At 46.0% G+C, this 12181-nt stretch overlaps 1 protein-coding gene across 2 annotated transcripts in view; it reads right to left on the bottom strand.

The window, feature by feature from the left end:
- Positions 1 to 2452: 2452 nt before the first annotated feature.
- Positions 2453 to 12181, bottom strand: part of LOC135379095 (uncharacterized) — a 51991-nt gene continuing 42262 nt past the window's right edge. For both annotated transcript variants that reach the window (XM_064612349.1, XM_064612350.1), the window contains one exon: positions 2453 to 11423. In XM_064612349.1, the coding sequence (XP_064468419.1) occupies positions 2983 to 11423 (8441 nt within the window). In that variant the 3' untranslated portion in view covers positions 2453 to 2982. The remainder of the gene's footprint in view (positions 11424 to 12181) is intronic.

The following is a 12181-nucleotide window of genomic DNA, read 5'->3' as shown; positions in this document are numbered from 1 at the left end:
AGCCAGACCGACACTACGGGAACACAAAGTGTCTAGCCTTTCCCACGAGCGAGTCTTATCGGCGTACATGAGAGGTGTCATACCTAACATATCCTCTTCTGTCAGTGCTTCGTTAATCGGAAGCCACTTTAGAAAGCCCTGATCACCATGCAGCGCAGCGACGTGTAGAGGTGTTCTTTTGAGACCGTCTGGAGAGCAGTCACATTCTGCAGCTCTTTTACCGCTTTCAGTGTCGTTGTTCATAATACTGCTCTGTAGTGCGTGTTGCTCCGCTCCGAATCCATCCAAGAAAGTCAACATCCCTTCATAGCTCGATTCTCCATACAAGCTGAAGTCATTATACAGCAGCGTATCTGTTGTATACTTTGAAAACCATTCAAGAGTGCTTCTTAGATAGACGCCATGAACTGCAAGGACTTTCGCGATCGTCACACTGGTCCCCCCACATATATTATGTTCTCGGATTTGCACGATTTGTGTGAGTCGGTCCGTGGCAAGTAGGGGAGGCTCGAGCCCCCCCTAGCCCCCCCGTGGCTACGCCACTGGGACATGTCATTGGAGAGTTGACGTAATGTGAAGACCAAGGTACTCATGACATGAACTGCGCTCCTACGTTTCCTTGAAGAAACGCATCTGATTGACATTTTGTGACATTTTCGGGTTCGTCGTTTGTGGCAAGTGTGCCCGCAAGTTCGGGGTGCTCGTCTCCCGTCCCACAACTGCTGTGCTTTCTTCCTTTTTTTTTATATTTAGTTAAACTAACTGCGGCTAAGTGGTCTGGAGTAGCCAGTCTGACTTTGTCGTGACTTGTGTTTTTTTTTTTTTTTCTTATCACATTACATCACATCACGTGGCCCTCGTGCGTGGGTTGCCCGTCGCTTTGTCTGTGCTCGAAAAGTGCGTACTTCTTGTTTCGACTCATTTCGCATGGCAAAATTCGGCAATTTGTATCTCAGGATGCGTTCGTTGTTCAATGTGTTTATAAGGACGATAGATTTGAATAACGACTGCTTCCAATACAGCTATCTCGAGTCTCCCGGAAAACACCTGACTACTAGGTTGATTAACGAACTTTAGCTAATTAGCCGTCCGGTAGCTACATGGTTTTTCCGATAGGACGTCCGCCTAAGCACGTACGCCGCCAACTGTAATGGTGTAACAGAACACGGACTCAACGCGAACGGAGGAGCGGACAGTGACAGTGGACAATTTATGGCCGACCGTTTCGGGACGATCCCCCACGCTCGCTCCTCACTGTAACGCCGTGTATTGTATATACGTGTATCGAGTTTCAGTTCTCTCCCTCTTTGTACAGTCTTTTCGCTTTGTAAATAACGACAGTTCTAACCCAGACCCCAACTGGTAAAGACGCTTCTTGCTTCTGTGCTTCGCGCCAATTAACGAGGCTGCGAGTTTTGCAACAAATGGTATTAATGCTCACATTCATAGCTTAGAAAAAAAGCCTTTGTGCCATAAAAAGAACGATCCTGAATCTGTAGGCAGTAACATACATGATGTCCGAGTATCTTTAATTCGAATGTAATAATTTGTTTATTTTATTTATACTCTCAAGAAGTTAATGTTGCCGTATATGTCTATAGGCATATACAGCAGAAGGACACGTGGGTGTAGACCGTGGCCAACCGAAGGGCATGCATTAGCTGGCCAAGAAACGGATACCACGCCGGAAGGGAGAAGTTTGGCCAAGCTCGGGACGGTCGTGGCTACCTTGGCTTGCAAAATTTGTACTAACATTGGATCACATTTGGCTCCTTGGATCACTCTGTGGCTCTACGGTACCTCAGGATCTGTTGTCACGAAGAAAAACCCTTCTGAACATCAAAATACAGTGATTTTTTTTTCCTGGCATCCCGTTGCAGAAATGTTCTATGATGAGCGATATCTAAGCTTCTGGAACGCTCGCAAACACCAATATCTAAGATGAAAGAAGCAAGTCACTGAAAATGTTAGCCAGCTGTAGGACTCGATCCCACATCTTCTGGATTACCGGTCCAGGGCTCCACCAATTGAGCTAATCTGACACACCTCCTCAGCGACTTCTAAAGGTGCGTCATCTGAAAGGACAAACCAGCCACTCTCTCTCACTCATCCTCCTTTCACTCTTACATTTTTCTCACTCATACACACATTCATGTGACGAGATCGATGCCAGCGGCATCTGTTGAACATGAGACAGCTGACGTTCTGAGGCTGGAACACACACAAAGGACGAATACATACAAAGCCTCAAGTGCCTAATACATTAATGATGAAAGAAGGAATTCACTGAGAAGGCTAACCTTTTCAGTGACTCGATATTTTAATGATTCATTTCTTAGGCACTCGAGGCTTTGTATGCATTTGTCCTTTCTCTGTGTGCCAGCCTCAGAACATAAACAGTCTCATGACCAATATCTAATCTTCATAAAAAAAAGCACATCAGCGAGACAACTCAACTGCCATCAATATTTATTACCGGAAGACATTGAATGCGTGGTCTACGAAGAAGCAGGTATACACTGGCGATGTTATAACGCGTCATTATATTGTTGTTAATACTACTATTATTACGCATGATACCGTTGTGTAGCTGAAGTGTGCCCCTGGGATGGGTAGATGATATAAACTCGGGACAATGTCCCCATGCATGCACTGTGTCTCCAGGAAGTGTCATTTCCTGGCAAGTGGATACTACTCCGTTCGTTAGCGTTGTGGAGAATGGACAGACTGAGATAGCTTTACAACATTAAAGTCCACTGCAAGAGGCCACATGAAAAGTCATCAAGACGACGCAACCGTTGGAGGAAAACGACACTATATAAAAAAAAGAACATCAATCGAGAACGACACCGTGACGCAAAAATTGTCAGATTGATGAGAAGAGTAGATGATCGTTAAAGCGGTAATGATTTTGCAGCATGGTATGACGACAGAAAGAACGGCAAATCGAACAGGTAAAGCGTAATGGAACATCTGTGGTGACTATAAAAACAATGAATATTGCAGAGAGAGTTTCCGCATGCGGCGTACGCTACGCAATGTGTCAACAAGCCGAGGCTCCTTGATCTTCGAATGCGGTTGTAGTAACTTTTTCATGTGAATGTTTTTGATGCTCCCGTCGAGTGGCAGAGCCCGATCCACAATATTGAACCTCGCGTGGAGGATAAGCAGCTTCAATACTTTGACAACTCCAGCGTCCATTTCCCCGGTCTGCTTATGGTTTCCCTTCGATGATTCGTCACTGGGTTTCGACTCTTTGCAAGCATTCAACAGCAGCGCCGTGTTTATGCTCATGTCACTCTCGTGTCTACCTGTGTACGGCAGAAAGAGCTGCACGGATACCCAGTCAACTCGGCGCACGCTATCATGCCACGCCGTCCTTTTCATTACTGTACGGGCGTTCAAATTAACATGGGGAAGAACCAATTTCATGGCATCCGCGCGCCCGAGCGTAACGGCAACTCGCAACACGATGTCGATGCTATGTTTGAAAAAGTGGGGGAGAAGCCCCTCTACGATACGGCACTTGCTTCGGAGCACACTCCCCAGCAATGGTACGCTTTCAATTTCGCCAAATGCTGTAAGAGGACGGAGAAGCATCGCGGCTGTTAAGTATCCCTTAAGGTTGCAGTAAGCCCGTGGTCTATCTCCGTTTTCATCCGAAGTGTTAATTGGGGTGAAGGAAATGATATACCTTAGTACATCCTGCTTTTCAGTGATTGCAACGCACTGCATGAACTCTGCTACACTTATACTTATACTGCGGGTCTTGAGTGGCGAATGTGGCAATATTAGCTTTTTCAGCGAAGAATCCGGGCAGAGCAACTCCATTATGTGAATGTTTGCGACGCTCCGGTCGAATGGCAGAGCCCGATCTGCATCCCCAATATTAAAGCTCGAGTGGAGGATAAGCAGCTTTAATATTTTGATACGTGGAACGTGCATTTCACCATTCTGTTCCTCACTGTCGTCATCATCACTTTCTTCCTCTTCTTCCACTTCTTCTCCTCCCTTCTCCTCTTCTTCATCCTCTTCATCACATTTTTCTTGCTGTTTCGACGTTGTGCAGGCATTCAATAATAATGGTATGTTCTGGTTGATGTCGCTCTCATGTGTGTTCGTGTATGGTAGAAAAAGCTGCATCGAGGCCAAGTCACCTCGTTTCAAAATTCCACGCCACTCAGTCATCATTGCAAGACCGTTCACATCAGCAACTGGTAGGAGTAATTTCATCGTATTCATGTTTGTCATATCAAACGCAATTGGCAAAACTCTGTTACACTGAAATTTGAAGGAGTGGGGGAGAAGCATCTCTACGACACGACGCTCGCTTCCGAGCACACTCCCCAGCAATGGTAAGCTTTCAAGTTCACCAAATGCTGTAAGAGGAATGAGAAGCTTCACCGCTGTCAAGTATCCATTACAGCTGCAGTAAGCCAGTGGTGTATCTCCGTTTTCATCCGAAGTGTTAATTGGGGTGAAGGAAATGATATTCCTTAGTACATCCTGCTTTTCAGTGATTGCAACGCACTGCATGAACACTGCTACACTTATACTGCGGGTCCTGAGTGGCGAATGTGGCAATATTAGCTTTTTCAGTGACGGATCCGCGCAGAGCAACTCCATAATGTGAATGCTTGTAACGCTCCGGTCGAGTGAGAGAGCCCGATCAGCATCCACAATATTAAAGCTCGAGTGGAGGATAAGCAGCTTTAATATTTTGATACGTGGAACGCGCATTTCACCATTCTGTTCCTCACTGTCGTCATCATCACTTTCTTCCTCTTCTTCCACTTCTTCTCCTCCCTTCTCCTCTTCTTCATCCTCTTGATCACCTTTTTCTTGTTGTTTCGACGTTGTGCAGGCATTCAATAATAATGGTATGTTCTGGTTGATGTCGCTCTCATGTGTGTTCGTGTATGGTAGAAAAAGCTGCACCGAGGCCCAGCCACCTCGTTTCACAATTCCACGCCACTCAGTCATCATTGCAAGACCCTTCACATCAGCAACTGGTAGGAGTAATTTCATCGTATTCATGTTTGTCATATCAAACGCAATTGGCAAAACTCTGTTACACTGAAATTTGAAGGAGTGGGGGAGAAGCATCTCTACGACACGACGCTCGCTTCCGAGCACACTCCCCAGCAATGGTAAGCTTTCAAGTTCACCAAATGCTGTAAGAGGAATGAGAAGCTTCACCGCTGTCAAGTATCCATTACAGCTGCAGTAAGCCAGTGGTGTATCTCCGTTTTCATCCCAAGTGTTAATTGGGGTGAAGGAAATGATATACCTTAGAACATCCTGCTTTTCAGTGGTTGCAACGCACTCCATGAACTCTGCTACACTTATACTGCGGGTCCTGAGTGGCGAATGTGGCAATATTAGCTTTTTCAGTGACGGATCCGCGCAGAGCAACTCCATAATGTGAATGCTTGTAACGCTCCGGTCGAGTGAGAGAGCCCGATCAGCATCCACAATATTAAAGCTCGAGTGGAGGATAAGCAGCTTTAATATTTTGATACGTGGAACGCGCATTTCACCATTCTGTTCCTCACTGTCGTCATCATCACTTTCTTCCTCTTCTTCCACTTCTTCTCCTCCCTTCTCCTCTTCTTCATCCTCTTGATCACCTTTTTCTTGTTGTTTCGACGTTGTGCAGGCATTCAATAATAATGGTATGTTCTGACTGATGTCGTTCTCATGTGTGTTCGTGTATGGTAGAAAAAGCTGCACCGAGGTCCAGTCACCTCGTTTCACAATTCCACGCCACTTAGTCATCATTGCAAGACCGTTCACATCAGCAACTGGTAGGAGTAATTTCATCGTATCCATGTTTGTGATATGAATCGCAATTGACAAAGCTCTGTTACACTGATGTTTGAAGGAGTGGGGGAGAAGCATATCTACGACACGACGCTCGCTTCCGAGCACACTCCCCAGCAATGGTAAGCTTTCAAGTTCGCCAAATGCTGTAAGAGGAAGGAGAAGCTTCACCGCTGTCAAGTATCCATTACAACTGCAGTAAGCCAGTGGTGTATCTCTGTTTTCATCCGGAGTGTTAATTGGGGTGATGGAAATGATATACCTTAGTACATCCTGCTTTTCAGTGATTGCAACGCACTGCATGAACTCTGCTACACTTATACTACGGGTCCTGAGTGCCGAATGTGGCAATATTAGCTTTTTCAGCGAAGGATCAGGGCAGAGCAGCTCCATCATCTGAATGCTTGGGACGCTCCGGTCGAGTGGCAGCGCACGGCCTGCATCCACAATATTAAAGTTCGAGTGGAGGATAAGCAGCTTTAATATCGTGATATGTAGATCGCGCATTTCACCATTCTGTTCATCACTGTCGTCATCATCATCTTCTTCCTCTTCTTCCGTTTCTTCTCCCTCCCCCTCTTCTTCATTTTCTTCTTCTTCTCCTTCTTCTGCCCCTGCTTCTTCTTCTTCGTCTTCTTCTTCTTCCTCATCTTTTTCTTGCTCTTTCGACGTTTTGCAGGCACTGAACAATAACCATACGTTCTGGCTGATGTCGCTCTCACGTGTATTCGTGTAAGATAGAAAAAGCTGCACCGATGCCCAGTCACCTCGCTTCACAATTCCACGCCACTTAGTCATCATTGCAAGACCGTTCACATCAGCAACGGGTAGGAGTAATTTCATCGTATTCATGTCTGTCACATCAATCGCCATTGATAAAGCTCTGTTACACTGATGTTTGAAGGAGTGGGGGAGAATCATCTCTACGATATCACACTTGCTTCTGAGCACACTCCCCTGCAGTGGTAAGCTTTCAAGTTCGCCAAATGCTGTAAGAGGAACGAGAAGCTTCGCCGCTGTCAAGTATCCATTACGGCAGCAGGTAGCGAGTGGTGTATATCCATCCTCACCGGGAGTGTTAATCGGAGTGTAAGAAATGAGATACTTTAGGATACCTTGCTCTCCAGCCGTTAAAGGATAATGGGCTGATATTTGTTGTCTTATATCATGGGATGTGCCTGACAGATGAGGAAGAAATAGTTTGAAAGTGGCAAGGGGGTTTCTACACTTGATGCCAATCAGTAGAATTGTTTTGGCGTCAATGTTAAGAGAGACCATGTTCGAGTGAAGAATGAGGAGTTGTGCAATGGCAAATGCGTCATTACTCCCCTTTTTGTCTACCACGTCCTCCAACTGTCGTATCCTACGTAGTATCCGTCTATGCAGTGAATCTCTGTCGTCAACATCCATGAGAAGTGGAGCTAGGACATGCATGTCAATTCCATAAACGTCAGAGTAAGGCAGCATAAGTCTCACCCCACCCAAGTAACCAGAGTTCACGCTTACTTGTAAAGCCGTTTTGCCTCGATGCATATTGCGATCACTTGCATCAGTGTGAGGAAGAATAGCTCTCGTTACTCTATTGTGTCCCATATCAATGCTGTTATGCAAGAGGCCCCGCGTAATAGTGAATTCGGCCAACAAATGTGGGAGTAGAACGTCTACAGTATCAGGTTTACTCTGACATACATCGCGGTACGGTAATACAGGTGTTAAAGGGAGTAGATGCTTCAGCATGTCCGTACGACCGAGGGCAACGCATTCACTGGACGCTGTTTGTTCAAACCTATCACTAAAGTTTAGTGAGGAATAAGGAAGAAGCATCTGGAAAATATCAAGTTCGTCATCATTGATGCTGATATATAAAGGCGTAAAGAAACCGGCAAAATTAATACGGTCAATATCTACAGGGGTATATATCACGTCCTGATCGGGGCAGTCGTTTTCCATGAAGTATCGTGGTGCACTCTCAATGCAGGTGTCACTGGAATATATCTTAATTTTGCAAAACTCTCTAAGCAGCACAGATAACAGTCCCTTACGTCGCGCGTAAACGACGTCTTGTAAAAAGAAACTATTAAGACCTCGTTGAGAGATGAGGTTCGCGAGCACCGTCGGTAGTTGTTCAAACCAATTGAGAGGAAAACCGCCACCACGAGCGCAGAAGGCGTCTAATCTGTCCCAGGATTGAATCTGATCAGCGTACATGAGAGGTGTCATACCTATCATATCTTTCTGTGCCAGCGCTTCATTAACGGGAATATACTTTAAGATATCGTGATCAGCGTGCAGCGCCGCGACGTGCAGAGGCGTTCTTTCGAGGCTGTCTAGAGAGCAATCATTTTCTAGAGCTTCTTTGAAGCTCTCTAGGTCGTTATTCATAATACTGCCGTGTACTACGTGTCGCTCTGCTGCTAAACCATCCAAGAAACTCAACATGCCCTGATAGCTAGATTCTCCATACAACCTGGAGACTATACGTGTCATATTTTCACGGCTTCTAGCATCCACTTTTTGTAGCCTCTTGAAGAGCGAATCTGCTGCGAAAAACTCGGCGAAGCTGTGATGCACAAAGCGAGGCACATCGTTGCTCAATTCCTGTATGAGACCGTGTTTTAGCCTGTTCTCCTTGACGTCCGTCATTAGCGTCCCACTGGGTTCCAAGTCACGCGACTCAGTTTCACTTAGTAGTCCGTTGAGGACGTCCTGGGAGAGAACAGCCTTGACTGCTAGGCGACCATAGTCCTCGTAAAATTTCGGCTTCAACCTCATGTCATCATCTTGGGCGGCGGCTTTTCCTATATCCTCATTCTTTTTTTCTTTGCGATATCGCAGGTAGTTGTACTCGACAAACAACCTGTACACGGATAACAGTAGATAGCAATTATGAGAGTTCAACATGCTTTGTACCAAGCCGCAGTAATCGGGATCAGAGGTTTCCCCTCGCCCCACCTCGGCCATCATTCGGAGAAGAAGAGGATTGCCTAGAATGGAGCTGTAATTGACTGTAACGTGACGAAGTATCTTTTCGAACGTTTTGTCAATGGCCTCAGTATTGGATAGCGAAGATGGCGTTTGATCGGTGTATTTCTGCAGAAATTGCGCTTGGTCGTCCTTGGAGAACGGATTCATGTGGAAAGACACCACGTGCATTTCATCTTGAATCGAATTTGTACATATGGTGCGTGTGAACAGTAGTATCTTAGAAAGCTTTGCTTTCACCAAGACCTTCGTGAGATCAAGGATCATTTTCCGGCTGGTCTCCTGAATTTCGTCAAGGGCGTCGAAAATGACCCACACGTTAAACGGACGTCCCTCAGTGACGCTTTCCTGGAACAGTTCAAACTCTACTCCGCTTGTTGACACGCCACACAACTTCGCGAACGGTATGAAATTAATTACACCAGTTTGTCCACTGTGTATAGTCATAGCCTCTTGCACCTGCGGATAGTTACTGACATGAAGCACCCATGCTTGCTTGTCTGAGTCCTTGATTTTTGTGCAAAGCCAGGTCGCCAACACGGTTTTTCCCATTCCTGAGTCTCCGGACACAACGACGACTTTCTCACTTCTTTCAAGTAGAGAAATTGCTGAGCAGTTTTCTTCACCGATCATGGGAAGGTGACTTAGGGCGCCGTTTGATTTTCTCCACATTAAGCATCCATCACCGAATTCTAGCAGGTGAACTGTCTTCCCCTTGTAGTATTTCATGTCAACAAGATTGTTGTAGTCACCGCCACTGTCCAGAATGACAATTTCCTCGAACTTGTCCAAGGTGCTCATTCGCTTCAGAGCATGCAGTTTTGGTAGAAATGACCGGAGTGTTTCCTCTGTGCATCCGAGGATAGCGAAAGCGTCGTGCCTAGAACGCTCTTCGACCTTTCTCAAATCCACTTCAGTGGACCTTCGACACTTTTGTTCAATGTAGCACTTGCTCACATTTTTGCTAAGTGCCTTCAGCTGTGGGCCAAAATGCAGAACCTTTTCTCTGCACAATGTTAGAAACGTGTTCTCGGGGCAAATTTCCAAAAACCGATCCGTATCTAGGATGCGGTGAATAGAAGACTGGTGGTCGGGAGACTGAAGTGCGATCTGTGACATTTCTATAATTGCTTTCTTGCACACTGGCCTCACATTCTCATAACTAGCACACTGTATGTCTTCGACAACTTCGCTCTCAGATAGTGGTATCTTTTTAACCTCATGGCGACAGTGCTCCAGGTTGGTGTTTGACGTCAGCAGAATGACGTTCGTGCCGGTGATGTCATGCAGTTTTTCTGAGTACTGAAGAATGCCTTGGAGGTCAGTTTTGCCCTCACACGATAGGAGCAAGAACCTGCACTTGTTCTTGTCTAGGATCTTACGTGTTTCCTGCTTCCACTGTGATGCTTCGAGAAACAGATAGGGAACATCTTGTTCTCTCACGAGGTCATTAACCATTGCTTCGAGGAACAACAAATTCGATGCTGCAAGGACAACAAACGGCTTATATACAAGAACGCTCTGCTGAAGCCTTGTCTGAAATGTTATGTTCAGATCCTCTGTTGATGACGCCCTTCCTAATTTTGCGTTGAACTCCCTGATTATTTCGCTTTCCTTTATGGGACAGTCATTCTGTGTGCAAAGTACCATATCATGGATGACGTCCTCTTTGAAGAATTGGTAGAGTCTCGGGACTTGTTTCTCGAGGATTTTGTCGCCTTCCGTAGGATCAAGAGCAAGAATATGAGGAACACGAACAATGAGTTCTGCTTCGGCATCCTCATTTTCGGCTTCCTCATTAAATACCCATTTTAAGATATAATGCAAGTCTTGCTTTCTACCTTTAGCGTCCTCCAGGATACTTGCGTAATGGCCTCTTCTGATTGCATCCCTGTGCCGATAGGGCCTTCCTTTATTTTTGTATACCAGAGATAGAGCCAAATGACATAGCTCGTGGGCCATGGTCCCTGCGACTTCATTTGTGCGATCATTCGTGTCTTGCGTTGGTCCCCCGTGGAGCCCCTTGGCTCCCACAAAGATTCTTTGTTTTTCTAGGAGAGTTAACCCGAGGCATTCACTGCCGTGGCCCGTCATCCAGTGGGTGTGCTCTTGCTCAAAGCCGAAGAGAATACTCAAATGGGGGGCCTCTGATGCCACTTTCAACACGGGCCGGAGTAAGTCGCTGCTGTCGAGAGCACGATACAAGTTATCGAGAATTTCGTCAAATCCTTCACAAGCGGCTTGGCTCTTCGATCTGCTCTTGAGAGCATGGATGTGAGATTCCCGGGACCGGGTTACAAAATGTTCTTGTCGCACGAGTTCTGACCTTTGCAGCTTATTCAAGCGCGACAAACAATAGCTTTCGTCAGTGTCCTTGAATTCACATTTCTCCGACCGCAGAAGGCCATACACTTTAAATGCGTTCTTCTTCACAGCTCGATGTAAAGCCGACTCATCCGTATGTGGATTGAGCCACATCTTTAGCAAAGGGTTATCCTGCATATACTTTCGCACTTGCTCGACGTCTCTCCTGTCGATGGCAGAATGCATCCTAGCTCTGACATCCGCAGTCTCAGAAGATCTCTCGTCCACTGTTGGTGGGCGAACTTGCAATGTGCCTGGAAAACGTGCACCCGAAATGTAGTAAAACGCCACAAGTCAATCACCATAGCGTTTGATATTAGACTATCTCTGAAAATCACTGCATCGCTTGCGACCCCATTGAAAATGTACGAACCCCCCTCGAACGCGCCACAGCCTTGGTGGCAGATGCTAACACACGTCACCCATACGCCGTGGAAGCACGTGTTCATTTTAATCCGGAAGCATTAGGAGTGTGGATTAGGAGGAGGAATGGAAATAGCTGTATGTGTATGGGGAGAGAGTAGGAGAGGTATAAGTGGAGATGTAAAGAGGAGATCATAGGGTTAACCTAAATGAAGGTGAACTATATTGAGTGGAACTAGTTGAAGGCAATTAAGAGTAAGAGGCAATACTAATTAAAGGCAAGCAGACTTGTCGATAGTTTTTAGTGTCCTTCGCCTAACATGTTGTCGATACCGACTCTGAAAAACTCCGAACATCTTGGATTCTTGTGCAGTTCAATTCAGTGACAGATAAGTGGAAGGCAGGTCTGCTTCGCTTGCTTGTTCCGACAAGAAGGATAAATACTGCGTTTTTCCGCTCCCCACTCGATGAGAGGTAGGCCAGTTCCCATTCCATTCTGCCGCTTAGCATAGCATAGCACCGCACCAGTGGCGTAAACGCAGTATCTCGGCTGGTAGAATTTTCAGTTTTCACGTTTCTGATCACTATTCTGAAATTTTTGCTCAGATATGAGCACTAAACTCCTAGCTGCTTCCAAAAAGCATCTGCA

Source organism: Ornithodoros turicata, chromosome 1 (genome assembly GCF_037126465.1).
Source record: "Ornithodoros turicata isolate Travis chromosome 1, ASM3712646v1, whole genome shotgun sequence".
In the NCBI taxonomy this organism is placed as follows: Eukaryota; Metazoa; Arthropoda; class Arachnida; order Ixodida; family Argasidae; genus Ornithodoros; species Ornithodoros turicata.
This window is presented reverse-complemented; position numbering and strand designations above follow the sequence as displayed.